At 42.5% G+C, this 16765-nt stretch overlaps 1 protein-coding gene across 1 annotated transcript in view; it reads right to left on the bottom strand.

Moving 5' to 3' along the window:
- The window catches only part of LOC138032117 (scavenger receptor cysteine-rich domain superfamily protein-like), an 85073-nt gene that overhangs the window by 51390 nt on the left and 16918 nt on the right, over positions 1-16765 (bottom strand). The window contains exon 3 of the mRNA XM_068879711.1: positions 6138-6494. Coding sequence (XP_068735812.1) covers positions 6138-6494 — 357 coding nt within the window. The remainder of the gene's footprint in view (positions 1-6137; positions 6495-16765) is intronic.

The raw sequence follows: 16765 nt of genomic DNA, 5'->3' as shown, positions 1-16765 counted from the left end.
GGTGGACGTTACTCTCCGTCGTTGTTAATGGACTTGGGGAAGGCCCGGAACGTCGAGCAACTTCTTTCGGAGGAACTGATGTCTTGGGTGTGGTACTGTGGGTGTCCATTGGATAATCAGTATTTGAATGTGCTTGGTGACCTTCGTGTAACAGTGTGTCGTGGGGTAGACCACAATGTACCTTCAAACAGCGTTTTTTTTTACTGCGACAGAATTTCGCCTGATGGTTTCTCTTTAAGTAACTGAAACAGATTTTGTTCCCAAGCAATTTTTCGTCTTTCTTGGAGTTGCTTGGACTTAAACACAGGACAATACGCAACAGGATGTCTTTCTCGGCAAACAACACACTTTATCCTATTCTACTGAGCGTTCCTTTCTGCCTCTTTTTTTGAAAGTTGGCCTGACCTTACTTTGAGTTGTACGAACCATTGCTTTCTCTCCGAACTTCCGTGAGAAGCGCTGTCGCCATGGCTAGGGGATGCAACTAAGGATTTTGCTTCAGATAAGTGATGACATCGTTTTCCACTGGCAAGGGGATGTAATTTGATGCTTGGTTTTGGTTTGGCAGATCTCTGCTTCTTGCTCCATTCCTCGCATATAGAATCCTCCACGGGGTTAAACAAGGTGTCAACTCGTTTATGCAACCATCTTTCAAACTCGACCAGGTTGGACTTACACGACCATCTATGTGCTCATACCATCTTACTCTTAGGTGCAGCGGTAGTAGTATACTTGCTCTGCTGAGATACTCCGGAGTTTGGAGTATAGTCGACTGACCCATCTGCACACAACACGTCGTACCTGTTTTCCCTTTGTAAAAGTAGTCACACAAGGCTTGTCTGTCATTCGAAAGCTCAAGGATACCGTCCAGCAAACTGGTGTTTCAATGCCTTTAGGGCGGATGCATGGCTATGACCTGTCACACCTAGACTTTCTATCCCTTTCTTAGCCTCACCATCGAGGTTTTGAAATAGGTAAGCCATCCTATCTAAATCAGCGAGTGTCGTCTTGTTGTGTATTTGGTCACGAAATCTCTCAATAAACTTTGGCCAATCGATTGGTTTGCCTGTGAACTTGAAGAGTTCAAGCATTGGTAATCGCTGCTGTTCTTGTGCTCACACAAGAGCTACGCTTGAGTCTGTTTGCAAGCTATCAGAGGTCAAGCGGAAGACAGTTTCTTGATCCTCTATGAGATCGTCAATAAATGAATCTACTATTTCTTCAGCTTGGAATGAGTGATACTTAGTTGTTACTTGGGTACTACCACTTGGGTAGGGAGTTGACGCCTCTCAAGTAACGGGAGCCCATCGTGCCATGAACGATGGTTAAGAGCAATAAATGGAAAACGCGCACTTTGGTTCACAAGAGGCCCAAGCTAAGTTGCCACCACAAATAGTACTGTAAGTTGATGTCAAAGGGATACTTGTAGCCCTTCCCAGGCCATCATTTAGCTGCCCGCAGTTAGCTTCCAGCTCGAATAGTAGTCCATTTTGATTAAAACAATATTAAACTCGTATTAAAACGCAACAACAACATTCTGGTTTTTTTTCCGACCACATGGTCCACATACCCTCGTGCGTGATCATGGGAATTTACATATTTACAAAACAGAATGGCCAGCGGCGGGTCCAATAATAATAACAATCACTTTATTTAAGGTGGCTGAAAGCAGTTTCACCTCTATTAACAGACCTTCTTATTCCAAGGTTTAACTACTATACTGTATCACGTAACAGGAATGTTATGGTACCACGTGAAACACCAATTATTGATTAAAAATGCGCCCAGTATTGTGACGCAATATGTTATCATGGCAACATGAAAGGACTCCAAAAAAAAATCCGATGTTTCCTCTTCACTTGCTTATATCTCAAAAATGAATTTGGTGACCCCTACGTTTTTATTGTAGGATAGTAATTGGCAATCTGAGATTGAACTATCAGAAAAATTAAAAAAAATAAGGGAGTCAATTCAAATGGGTGTCACCCAGTTCATTTTTGAGATATAAGCAAGAAAAGACGAAATATAGGGTGTTTTTGGAGAGCTTTCATATTGACATGTTAATCTATGACGTCACAACAGTGGGCGCATTTTGTTAAGCAATAATTGGTGTTTCGTGTGGTACCATAACATTGCTGTTACGTGATACAGAGTTGTAGGAACAACCCTTGTGATAAGATCTAGAAGGTTTCTTAAAAGTAGTCTCAAGGTTGTTTAGCTGTGCACGAATACTCTACAAATTGGGGAGACTACAAATCCACTGAAATCAGAACAAATCAAATCAAATGTTGGTTTTTGAGGAGAAGGGAAAACCGGGATACCCGGGTAAAAACCTGTCGGAGCAGCGCAGAGTAGCAACAAACTCAGCCCACATATGACGCAGAATCTGGGAAAAGGTCCCGGGAAACATTAGAGGAAGGCGAGTGCCTCAGTCTAAAACATAACCGAACGAAGATAAAAGAAGCCTCTTGGAAAGGGAAAGCACATAAAACGATGTAAAATAGACCGCAAAACAATACCCTTCGTGAAAGATCTTTGATTTGGGAAGAACGCTTGGATTCGATCGATATTTTTGCGCCGACCACGCATGATATACACAAGTTTTAACTTATTCGTCGATATATATAAACCTTGCAGAGGTCAAATTATAATTTGCGAGGGCAGAAGAAGGAAATATTCACGGTTTGGTGCCAAAAGAAAATAAAACGGCAGCAGAACCTCACATCATCACGTTGGAGCTGAAATTTGCTCTTTTTGTCATGCCATCTTGCACATGCGCAGTCATTTTGCAGCACTGTTATCGAGAAGCGGTTTTACTGACGTTTTTCAGCCAAAAAATTACACTGCAGGCTTCGGAAAGGATAAAGGAAAATGATTTTGGTTCATTAAATGAAATTTCAAACCTTAAAATCGCTGAAAAGGTAAGATTATTTTCGAAGTGATAAATGTGCATAACATCACCTCATGTTCGCTCCAACATATTTACCTTGATTACATGAGCAGCGAATTGTTTTATCCCCTGGGATAAATCTTCCGTCGAAAAATTGCTTATTTGGGTGCTTTTTGGCAAAAAGAGGTTAATTATTCGTAATGCGATCTGTCTCGTTGCCGTAGCAACGGGTCGCAAATTCGACACTTATGTCGAGATATTATATTACACATTGATCGCTAATCTATATTCGTGCCTGGTCAGTTTTCGGCCTTTTTTTTTGTCCAAGAAAGCTAATAAAACGATGAAGATTTTTCTTTTCCACTCAAAAATTCGGAATTAACGTTAAAATGGGCAAATTTGAGTGGGAAACTGATTTCAGTGTTTTTATATTATTCTTTTTTTTGTCTTTCGACTTTCTTTTTTGTAAAATATTTTAGTTTTCTGTAAATAAGTTATATGTTTTTGGAAAGCTTATTTTTTGTCTTTCGACTTTCTTTTTTGTAAAATATTTTAGTTTTCTGTAAATAAGTTATATGTTTTTGGAAAGCTTATTTTCTTAGCTTAAAAATGATGAACATATATCAAATACAAGGTGTTACAAATGAACCCACAGGGAACTCGGAAAAATCCGAGTCCCAGACGGGATTCGAACCCACGACCCTCAGTGATCTAGTACGGATGCTCTAACCACTGAGCTACTGGAGACTCTAGGGTGAGCAAGGGTAAAATGTGGGTATTTGACTTGAGCTGCATGACACAGCCACAGAGTCAAATAGCGACTGACAGCATAGCTCATAACTGCATTGCGCAGTCACATTGAGAGCATCATTGAAATACAGTTGCCTGTATTTCTGTGAATGATGCGGCCAACCAACTACCAAAGTGAGCGAATGTGAGACACTGGTTAACATATATCAAATACAAGGGGTTACAAATGAACCCACTGGGAACTCGGAAAAATCCGAGTCCCAGACGGGATTCGAACCCACGACCCTAGGTGATCTAGTACGAATGCTCTAACCACTGAGCTACTGGAGACTCTATGGTGAGCAAGGGTGAAATGTGGGTATTTGATTCGAGGTGCATCACGCAGCCACAGAGTCAAATAACGACTGACAGCATAGCTCATAACTGCATCGCGCAGTCACATTGAGAGCATCATTGAAATACAGTTGCCTGTATTTCTGTGAACGATGCGGCCAACCAGCCAACCAACCACCATGATGTATTGCTTTTTAAATATTTGTTGAGAAAGTTTTTGAATTTCGCGCGTTTTCACCGTGGAAGGGTTAAACTTGCTGGCCCTCATCAAGTCTGGAGCGATCGACTAGAAAATCCCCCGCAGAATGCGTCAGTTCTTAATATATATTTATGCAATGAATTTATGCAATATATGACTGACATGAACCTTGCGTGAAGCAAACATAGTGTGATGTAAGTAGTTGGCCTATTTCACTACACCACTGATAAAACATTAGGTGCTCAGTCTGAACTTTGCTATGTTGAGCTTATATTAAATTACACCTCGTTCGATTCTGTCATCATGTATATTTTCCAGAAAACATGTACCCCAAATTATCTATTTTTGTCACCGGAAATTAAACTTGTTGAAATAAACTATAGTTGCGCACTTTAGTCAGCCTTTTAGCGCGCACGCGGAGCACCATGATTAAGAAAATATGGTAACCCATCGATGCGAGAAATTTTGGTTTTTTACCCATGACGTCATCGATCGTCCGTTCGTACGTACGTACGTCCACCCTTCCATGTATGCCAATGTGACCAGTATCATACTAGTTTACAGCATACATCTTTGATATTGGACATCCATGTTTTGATCAATTGACACCCGTCAAAACAAAGTTTCCGCTGACCAGTACCACGTGACCATATCGCGGACTCAAGCTTAGAGCTCACCGAGGTCAGCTATTTTTTTTGGAAGTTGACCGCTTACCTGGTACTGGTTTTCGATTGGATTGCAGGCTCAACTCAAGTTAACTCACCTAAACATGAACGAGGCTTCATTTTTCGCGCACTTTCTGTGGCTCGACGCTGACACACGGCCATACTACATCAACTGTAGTTTTTACAGAGTCAACGTGTTCGGGTAGAAAACGGTTTGAAAAATGTTTCTTTCTGCATGTTTTGCTGGTTTCAATCCTGTTTGACATATCATGATAGCTGTGGTCCACACTGTCGGCTCTGCAGTTACTCAAGTGAAGCATCGGAGGGATAAACCGCTAGGCCACTAAAACAACCACACTGGATATACATATTTTTACTGTAGAACACATACAATATGCGGCCTTCAGACGGGTCCGAAGAGACAACTCACTACTCCCCGATGGATCGGTGATCGAACCTGGGTCTCCAGATTACCAGTCGGATGCCTTAACCACTAGGCCACTGAACCAACCACAATGGCAACAAATCGATCTCCCATCGATCGGGGGGTAGTGACGTGATCCTGATTGCAGGCATGTGTGAAATTGTCTCTTCGGACCTGACCGTCAGAAGACCATATTGTGTATGTATTGTACAGTAAAAATATGAGTTCCCAGTGTGGTTGGTTCAGTGGCCAAGTGGTTAGGGCATCCGACCGGTAATCTGGAGACCCAGGTTCAATCACCGATCCATCAGGGAGTAGTGACTTGTCTCTTCGGACCCGACCGTCTGAAGGCCACATTAGTGTATGTGTTAGGGCATCCGACCGGTAATCTGGAGACCCAGGTTTGATTCCTAGCTGAGCCACATTTTTACTTAACAACTTAGTTGTGTTGATTTCTGTTCCCAAATTAACGTAATGGTTGTCTATATATATCTGCAGTAATGAGGACGACAGTTATTGGCGTTCCGTGTATCGTACGAATAGGAACAGCTAAATATTTTGTACTCTCCAGAACAGGATTTGTGACCATCTTTATAAGACAGAATCACTTGACTCTTCAAACCGAGTTTGTTTTTCTGCTCGCTTTAGTTTCTTGTTGACGGAAATGATCGCAGGACAAATATCAAACGCGGACGGGAGTAATTGCGTGATAACTATCTTGAGATTTTAGACTACGTAACGTAAAGTGGCAAATACAATCTGGAGAAAATGAAAGGGTGGGTAATATGGTACGTAAGTGGACCACCGGATCCAGTTTGAAAAGTCAATCAGATTAAGCAACAAGCAAGTGAACCTTTATGATCATAAACCACTCACCAATAGCACCAGAATGAAAATAAGGGGTCTTGCAGACTACTCCCACTCCATGACGGCCTCCCTCAAGGTAGCTGTTAACCATGTCATCATACTGACATTGCTGTAAGGTCTTTTCTGTACCAACGCATTGTACCTCAGACATCACAACCGGTCCTGAATCTTCTCCAAAAGCTGAATGGCTAAAAGCAGTAATGACTCCTGGGAAGCCTAACTGTCGGCAAACAACTGTAGCTTCCTTTTTTCGCCACCGAGACCGCCCATAGTAGTAACTGGATACCCTTCCCCAGATTCCATTGGAAAACACTTCAACCCGACCAGCGTGAGACGAGGTATGACCACTTAGACGGACATGCGTATCTGAAAAATAGAGACACAGTGAACTCTTAGCGCGGAGGCAGTTACATCTGAAACGACGCGTACTCCCCGAAGAGGGAAACCTGTAGAATAACAGCACAAATCTCATCTTTAAAACTTACATAACACATTCTCGCAAGCCATGAGACCTAAGGCCTAGTATGGACTGGATGTTACCTCACTTAACTTTTCAATAGAAAGCGTCTCTTTTTAATAAATCTACTGCTTAATACTCAGGCATGCAAATATCCTTTCTTCAACGTGAACCCAATAGATATAAATATTATGGAACGCAGTTTATATTTTAACCTAGTCTTACAAATAGAGCGGCCGCTGTCTGACGCTCTATGGTCTGCATACAAGGAGTGGTGCCTGTTCCTCGTTAGCAGTGGGTTTCTCGGCCGGTCTACTTGCTTCTCGGTTGCTTCCATTTGTGTGGATTGTTGCAGGTGTAGTCCCACTGCTTGACACGCAGGCTACTACGCCTGAATCATCAATATCCTGAGTTATGATGTAAAATGCATTGTTGGTCTTGTTTCAGTACGGCATTGTCCACGACATTTAAATTGTTTCCTTTACATGTCGTGTACTGTTACCCGGTGCCGAGACAGGTGAGCAAGGTTTCAAGTTAAACAACTATTGATACTTATTCACTAATGGAAGGGGTGATCAAGCCCTAACCGCTAGTCCTAAGTACAGCAATCTCGTATATGCGACCGTCTTCAGTATAATCAAAGTTCGAAGTTCCAAAAACTTTCCACTGTCAAACGTTTCACTTTGCTTTGACGATACGTAACAATTACTACTCTGTCCACACAATAACAATTTAACTCCACATGAGATAATACAACGGAAACGAGTTGTCTAAAAGATCTTTTAACTGATACCACATGGATACGTTCCACCTATTTGGCAACACACTGGATAAACAACTGGTCCCATGCCGTTGACCCACGCATTGTATATTCCTTCTACTGTCCAGGTAAAATTGGGACTGTGACCAGCGCCACTCCAGCAGTGTAGTTTGCTGGGTAGTACTCACTTGGAGGTCCTAACGTGTCATACGTAAATAGCACTGGAGCTCTGCGCTGCATTGTTGGTCTTCCATCCCCAGAGTATTCTGTCATTTCCTCTTCAGAGGGTGGCTCATTCTCTAGTTCTGTTAGTTCCTGACATTGCTGTGGTTTACTCGGACTATTTGATGTTAGGGTGCATTCAGGATCTGGTCCAGGCCCTGCAGCCGTGTTGTTTGAGTTAGTGTCAGGTACTACTGGGATAAAGGCCAGCATCCCTTCCGACTCCCCATCAGAATTGTTTTCTGGAATGGACTCCAAAGTCGATGATCGTGGTTTCTTGGTTGTCGTGTTGTTCCCCTCAAAAGGAAGGTAATTGCAATCCAGAAGAAGTATTCGATGAACCACACAGGGCGATCCCTCTCCCGATTCCGGCTCTACTTTGTAGAATGGGCTTCTTTCTCCTTTACGCTTAACGCATCGATAGATTGTACTCTCCCAATAAGACCGTAGCCTACCAGGACCCCCTCCCTCTCGTAAATTTCGTAGTAGGACCCTATCGCTTTGCTGAAGAACTGGACTGTTACCCTTGCGGTCATATTGCTTCTTTCCCTTGACACCAGAAGACAGAGATCTACTTGCAGCCAACTTGTATGCTTCCGTCATTGTTGCTTACCTCTCCTTGACGTATGCTTGGTAGTTTCAACATCCTTGATACCAAAGATCAGATCAATTGGTAGTCTTGGTAACCGACCGAACAATTTGAAAGATGGAGAAAATCCCGTTGCCTCATAACGAATGCAATTGTACGCATGAATGAATTTCTTGAAACTGTCCTTCCAAGTAGCTTTCTTATTTTCCGGCAAAGTTCGCAACATGGTTGCGCCTATCAGTTTTCCCGTTTGCCCGGGGATGGTAAAGGGTATTCCTGGATCGAACTATTCCACAACATTCCTGGAGTCCATGGAAGAGCTGATTTTCGAATTTTCCCCCTGATCGTGCAATATTCGGGCAGGAAAACTAATTCGCAGTAAAAAATCGTTTTACATTTTGTTGGCTGCTGTTCGCGCTGACTTATTGGTCGTGGCGTAAGCTTAAGCGAACCGTGTAAAATGATCTACTATGACCAAAATATACTCATATCCCCAGTACTCTTTTCTAAATGGACAAAATCTAGTGATACCAGCTCAAAGGGTGCACTCGAATAAATGTTTTCCATTGGTGCCCTAGGTATGACATTTGGTCTCCTCTGTTTCAGTCAACTGCAGACACATGTGACATAATGTTCGATATCTCTTTGCATATGCGACCTCTCGCAATGTGGACGACTCGCTCCACCCCCAGATGTCCCATTTCTTCTTGTAATTCTTGATATACCGTTCTGTGGGATTTCTCTGGAAGGACAAGCTGTAGGGTTTGACCACTTCTTCGTCTAAGAATACCTCATCTCCAACAACCAGTCTCTTCCATTTTCGTAGGACCGCCTGATGTTCACCCGACCAATTAACTGGTTCACGAGATGACAAGTTTCATCACGTGTTTCCGCAGACGCCATGCTCCTAAAATGTTTTACTGTAAACAATCACGCCGTCTAAGTATGGCATGTAGATTTTACGTTGAAAACTGGCTGGTGCGTTACTTAATCCAAATGGAATTCGTGTCCACTCACATAGTCCCCAGGGCGTGATAAATGTTGTTAAATGTCTACTCTTTTCGCCCAAAAAGCCTTGATGGTATGCTTTGTCTTGATCTAAACACAGAACCACAAAATCCGTCCAAGGTTGTCCAAGGTCTCTTGAAACTTTGGAATCGGGTGTCGGTCAGGCACGGTTTTCCGATTCAATTCTCCATAATCGACTCACATGCGCAGTTCCCCATTCATCTTTCTCACACACACGATATGGGAGGCATAGAACGATCGAGATTTAGATACTCATCCCCTGTTCAGGAGGTCTTAGTTAGTTGGTTAGTGGTTAGTTGAGTATCAGAGGCAAGCTCGAATTGTACTTCTACCCAATCTATGAATGGCATCCTTCCCCCATTGGCGACTTCTCACTGCTGATGATGGCAGATTTTCGTCCAGCCAGGACTTTGACACCATCAACACTTGCGCCCCCGTATCCCAAAGGACCTCGACCGGTATGTCACTCAAGACACAAAATACTTTGCACTTTTTTCCAACAAGCTTGGTAACTGTTAATTGCTGCTTAGGTGTTAAATGACTGGTGAATACATAACAATCCCCACGTACTAGTAGTGAGGTTTCCTGTGTTTCTAACCGTTGAATTGCCTGACATAGATTCTTGTGGTCCGTCCAGTGCTGTTTCTGACAATTTGTCCACAATATAGTAGTACCTTACACCGCGAACAATGCTTAAAATCTTGGCCATCAACTGCAGTGTTCTGACAACTAGTACACTTGTGGGACATACTGAAGCTATCTTTGGGTGGGGCTACTTCCTGTCTCTCAGCTACCCTTTTCCGATGGCAACTCAGGCTACCCGACCTGTAATTTGATTTCCACTCATTCCAACGTAGGGCAGATGTGGTCATGCTCCGTAATTTGTGAAGGAAAGTCCTCCAAGTATTCTCTCTCCTCCTCTTTCGTTTCCTTCAACTTCTCTTCTAACTTTTCTTCGATTAGTGAAACAACCCTTTTCCTAGATGTCTCCTTCATGTCATCATCACTGAATCCAACAGCCTTAGCAATCTGCTCCAGATCGTTAATTCGTAACTGGCATAGATAGCTCTGTATCTGCATCTGAAGATCCCAGGCCTCGGTCTCCATCGTGCGTGTTTCGTAAAGTTACGCAAAAATCAAAGAGTAGTTTTCTGCCTTTCCCTAGCTCAATTTCTCCGACCACCACGAAAATCCATTGCTAATACTTTTAAAGAGCGATGAAACTTAAGAGTTTCATTGCTTTAGGACATGTGCAGCAAATGAGCGGGCTTTCCCGTTAAACAACGAGTCACAACGCGGAAACAAAGTTGGCAAACAACAGCCTCATAGTCTTCTATTACCCATAATGCTCAAAGGTCTTTATTCTGTACCTTAGAGGGTGGCGGGTCAGTAGCGCAACCCGCTACAGTTCCTTATATCACGATTCACCCCTTGTGTTGATGACCGTAACAATTGTTCCATCTCAGTTGACAGGCAAGGAAGATCCTTACTTGTCTTTCCATTAGAACTTCGTAGAGTGGTAACTCGCGGGCAGGGTCAGGATGTGGTGTTGAAAGATAGTGTTTCAGTTAGTCCTGAATGGAGGTTTTGCTCTCTTCGCCCTGTAAAAAGGAAAGATACCCTGACTTGTTGAGCTGTCTCATAATAGTTTTGCTTTTCCGTTAACAGGTGTTCTGATGTGAAACAGTGGTGTTGGAGTCCGTCTTCCCTCGCAAAGACTTTAAGATGGTCTGTCGACATTATCTAAGCGGCTTTGATGACCTCGCGTGGCGAAAATGGTCTTCAGCTTGTCTCTGTCTCTTGTCGGTTGGAATGCATTTCACTCCCGCTCCGTCCTTGAAACTTCAGGATAGCTGGTCCTCTTACTTATGGCTACCAGGCTGGTTGTAATGGCCATCATAATCAGGTATCCCTAACACTGCGGCTATAACACACCAAGGCGGGTTCTTGGATATGACAGTGGTTTTGACATGTACTCGTGTGTTCAATTTCGACGCCTTATGCTTTACCAGTTTTGATTTGGTCTCTGTAAGTGTATGGGGCTTGCCTGGGTGGTTTGCTCTAGTTGTCTTGGTTTGGTGTCAGCCATTTGGTCCTAGCTTTTTAAGCACTTGTTTCGAAGAGCCACAGGAACTGCTGACGAGAATTTTAAAGGCCATCACTCAAACGAAGTTTCTTCCCAGTTCCCTCATAATAACACATTGATTTAGCCAAGCCTAAAAGCGGAGCACCCGTTTCTAACCCCAGAAATACAGTGTATATGGAAATAATTATGCTTCTGTACAAAATTAATCGTCATTAGTATACTTGTGCAGTTTACAGTGAGAAAACAGCTCCGAGCTGACAGCAGTAAACAAACAATCCTTGCAAACGATAACCAAAAATTTTAATCAACACCAAAAACTGAAATTAGACGCATAGCAATCTCTTTCACAACAATTTTCTGACTAATAATCTTTCCACCCTGCGCTGGGGCGCTTCGTGCGCCTGAGTTCCGGGGGTTAAAGCAAGTAACAAAAACACTTTTTTTCTTGAAGCAGATAAAGCCCTGGAGATATAAAACTCCTTAAAAAACGTCGTGTAAGATAGAGTTTGGCCACGTAATCGATATAAACACTGAATATTAATGACATATTATGGCATACAAGGCACAGTTGAGTGACGTAGTTGTTTCACGATCATATTTTAAAACTCTTCACAAGCTCCCAAATTGATGCACTCTTGTACCATTATGGAAGGATTCGTAGAAGGCCGCCATTTTCACCGATCGCTGTGAATTTGGCGTGTTTACTGCGTAAATATGGCCCCAGTTTCCCTGAAAGTCTCGTCTCGATCTTTGTAGCTTCTATGTACGCCTACTTGTAGGGCATTTCACTTCGGGGCATTTGAAGCCCCACGAGGGCAAAATTTTGTTTCGGTTGCGGAGCGGCTTTTTTTAAGGTTTTCAACCAAAAATTAACACTAAATACATCGGAAAGGATAAAGACAAGGATTTGTGTTCATTGGAAGGAATTTCAAGCCTTGAAATTGCTGAGATAGATAGAGATAGATAGTTTATTATAAAAATATATTCCAGCTTACAAGCTGAATTGCATATTTTTAAAATCTATAAATACGTTAAAATATAATAATGATTAATTCTAATAAAATAGTAATAATATAAAACATTATAAATAATTAATAGATGATCTAATGATAAAACTATTCATGCATCTTTCCGTCTTGCATTTCGGAACCGAAAAACGCCTGGTGCGCCTAAGAGCGTATTGTGAGGGTCCACGTTGTTGGACTAGACTGTGTAATCGATGACCAGAATCGTTAATTATCCTATCAAAGGTTTGCTTACAAATCTCTAAGATGTAATCACTAATTGGAACAATGTTCGCAAGTTCCATTGCGTCATTATAACAATGTCCAGGGCAAATAATTCTAAGAGCCCTTTTCTGAATACGTTCTAGTTCATTCTTGAGGTACTCTGGAAGAGCATAGAAAAATACTGGGGATGCGTAGGTCAGAATGGAACGGATGCAAGAGGTATAGAAAAGAACTGTATCTTGCTTGCTGAAAAGGTACGATTATTTTCTTATCGTTCGTGCAGTCACGTTCCTCCTCATGCTACTGTTAGGGACCTCAAGATTTCAAGACGTCACCGGAAGTTGCCCTCATCTGTGTGAGACGGCGTTTTTGCGTTGTAAGGAAAACGTGACTAGTTTTTTTGGTTTTGGAGCTCAAACTAGCCATTTTATTCCCTGTTTTTGTCTTTCTTTTGGTTCTGTATAGTATAATCTCCATCTGAACTGGCTGGTGGCGCACCTCATACAGTTCGATGTAACTTGTAAAGTAGATTTAACCATGCAGTTAATTTAGTTGTTATAGTGTTCTATGTAGTATACAAATGTCATTTCCATCTGAACTTCCGGGTAATGCACCTCACACAGTTCGATGTAACTTGTAAAGTAGATCTAACCATGCAGTTAATTTAGTTGTTGTAGTGTACTATGTAGTATAATTTCCATCTGAACTGGCGGTAGGCACGCCTCATACAGTTCGATGTAACTTGAACAGGTAATTTCTAACTATGCAGTTAATTTAGTTGTTATAGTGTACTATGTGGTATAATTTCCATCTGAACTGGCGGGTAACGCACCTCATACAGTTCGATGCAACTTGTACTAAATTAGATCTAACCATGCAGTTAATTTGTTGTTATAGTGTACTGTGTAGTATAATTTCCATCTGAACTGGCGGGTGGCGCACCTCATACAGTTCGATGTAACTTGTAAAGTAGATCTAACCATGCAGTTAATTTAGTTGTTATAGTGTACAATGTAGTATAATTTCCGTCTGAACTGGCGGGTGGCGCACCTCATACAGTTCGATGTAACTTGAAAAGTAGATCTAACCATTCAGTTAATTTAGTCGTTATAGTGCACTACTGTACTATGTAGTATAATTTCCATCTGAACTGGCGGGTGGCGCACCTCATACAGTTCGATGTAACTTGTAAAGTAGATTTAACCATGCAGTTAATTTAGTTGTTATAGTGTACTATGAGGTAGCCTGGCTCGCCCCACCAGATGAGCCTAATTCTCTCCGCTGCCGGCTCCACGCGCCGCACCCTGGAAACCCCTGCACCTAGGGGGCTAAGGCAGTGGGAGGGGGCAGTGTCTGTATTGCACTGTTGGGCGATCGACGGAGGAGAGCATCGCGACGCGTCGTCGTCTTCGGCCAGGGCGGATGAACTGTCAAACAGTCAAAGGCTAAATGCACAGGTGCGAGGCGCTTTGTTTGTTGCAAAGTACGGCTGTGCATAACATTCTGGAGAAGTATGGAGGCCGCCAGTCTTATTTTCCAAGAAACCCAATGATGAAGCGTCAAACAAGAAAGCCCATACCGGCTCGGAGGACGACCGGTCAAACAAGCTCCGCGACCGCTGTTATCCACCGGAACACGGGCGAAAAGTCGAACACCGGTGAAAGGATTACCGACCGTTTCGTTCAAAGGACAAAATTACTTTTGGAACATGGAATGTGGAAACTCTATGGAGAGATGGAAGACTTGATGAACTGTGTCATGAATTAAAGCATTACAAGTCATCAACCTCAGTGAAGTCCGAAGGAAGGCACTTGGCGAAATCAATAGCGACGACGACGGTCATAAGCTGTTCTACTGTGGTAGAGATGATAAACATGAACACGGGATGGGCTTTTTAGTCCACAGAGACACTGCCAAATCTGTTATAGGCTGCAATTTTATTTCAAGTAGATTAATTTCTATTCGCATCAAAGCATCTCCTTTCAACATCACTCTCTTTCAGGCGTACGCCCCTACCTCAGACTACAGTGATGAAGATATCGAAATCTTCTACCAAGATATCCAAGAGAATTTTGACAAAGCACAGAAAAAAAACATCAAGATCATCATCGGCGATTTCAATGCAAGAGTTGGAAAAGACACTGCAAAAGACTGGCCTAAACAACAGGGGCCCCACTGCAACGTTACAACCAACGACAGAGGTCTGCGGCTCCTTGAGTTCGCAAATTACAACGATCTTGTCATCGCAAACACCCTCGGCAAGCACAAAAAGTCCAGAACTATGACTTGGCATCATCCTAACGGCGTGAACCATGGTCAGATAGACTACATATTAGTCCCAAATAGATTCAAGTCCAGTGTGTACACCGAGAGAAACCAGGTCGTTCCCAAGGCCCGACGTTGCAAGCCCTCATGACCTTGTTTTGACGACTTTCAGGTTGAAGCTGAGGAGAATGGCCAAGCCCCAATACACAAGACTTAAGTTCGACCTTGAAAAACTTCAGGACCCCCTTGTAGCTGACCAGTTTAGAGCATCAATCGGCGGAAAAATTCGGCCCTTTGCTTCTTTTTGACAATGATTCAGATCTAGAAAGTAATATTGAGACATTTGAGAAAGCAACTATTGAGACAGCTAATGAAATTCTAGGAAAAAAGACAACAAAGAAGAAAGCCTTGGTGACATCTGAAGTGCTAAGTCTGTGTGATAAAAGAAGAGATCTTAAACAGAAAAAGAAAAGTTGTCCTCAAGCCAAGAAAGAATACAGCAAGAGGGACAAACTTGTAAAGAAAGAAATGGGTAAAGCGAAAGAAAAGTAGATTCAAGAACAGAGAGAAGATATCGAAACCAACGAGAGGAAGAACAATAGCAAGAAAGCTTATGATACTGTTAAAACATTAACAAAGCCAAAGCAAAGCAACGTCACCCCCATCAACGCTACGAAAGGTGAAACCATCATTGAGAGAAGTAAAATCCTAGAAAGGTGGACCGAGTACTGCTCAGAACTGTACAACTACGAGCTGAGGGCGACGCCAGAGTCTTAGACACACCAGAAAGCCAAAGCGACGACTCAGAAGACCTCATATTGAAATCGGAAATTGAAGAAGCTGTAAAAATGTTGAAGAAAGGGAAGTCACCAGGCGTTGATAACATCCCAGGAGAATTGATTCAAGCAGGCGGTGAGCATATGACGACAGCTCTTCTAAACATCTGTAACCAAATATGGAAAAGTGTTAAATGGCCACAAAACTGGACACGATCTCTTGTTATTACACTCCCCAAGAAAGGTGATCTCAAACTGTGCAACAATTACCGTACCTTAAGCTTAATCAGCCACCCAAGCAAGGTTCTTCTCAGAGTCATTTTGAACCGCCTGAAGCACCAAGCAAAAGAAATAATTGCCGAGGAACAAGCCGGCTTTATGAAAGGCAGAAGTACTGTTGAACAAATCTTTAATCTCAGATCCATCATTGAGAAGTACCAAGAACATCAACAAGAGCTTCATCATGTATTTATTGATTTCAAGAAGGCGTTTGACAGGGTATGGCATCAAGCGCTGTGGGCTACGTTGAATAAGTATAACATCAACAAGACCTTGATTTCACTTATTGGAGAACTCTACAACCAGGCCACCAGTTCAGTCTATCTGGAAGGTGAAATTGGAGAATGGTCTCGCACCACAGTAGGGGTTCGTCAAGGCTGCCTACTATCCCCAACACTCTTCAATATCTTTCTCGAACGAATCATGACAGATGCTCTTGAAGGCCATGAATCAACAGTTAGCATTGGTGGCAGGACTGTCAGCAATTTGCGCTTCGCAGATGATATTGATGGCCTCGTTGGTTCAGAAGCTGAACTCGCTGAACTAATCAGAAGACTTAATCAGAGCTGTTCTGCTTTTGGTATGGAAATAAGTGCTGAGAACACAAAAATCATGTCAAATACCCATGCAAACGAGGTTCAAAATGACATCATAGTCAATGGCAGTTCTCTGCAACATGTGAATCAGTTTATATATCTTGGCGCTCTAGTGACTGATAATGGTTCCAAATCTGAAATCCTCTCCAGAATGGCCAAAGCACAAAGTTCTCTTTCAAAACTCAAAGTTGTTTGGGATGATAAATGTATTTCTCTATCTTCAAAAATAAGACTTTTACGATCAATGGTCATTTCTGTTTTTCTGTATGCCTGTGAATACTGGACCCTCGACGCCTACCTAGAGAAAAGGGTAGCTTCTTCTGAGATGAGATGTCTCTGACAACTGCTA

The sequence above is a fragment of the Montipora capricornis genome, chromosome 14, assembly GCF_036669925.1.
Source record: "Montipora capricornis isolate CH-2021 chromosome 14, ASM3666992v2, whole genome shotgun sequence".
Taxonomy (NCBI): Eukaryota; Metazoa; Cnidaria; class Anthozoa; order Scleractinia; family Acroporidae; genus Montipora; species Montipora capricornis.
This window is presented reverse-complemented; position numbering and strand designations above follow the sequence as displayed.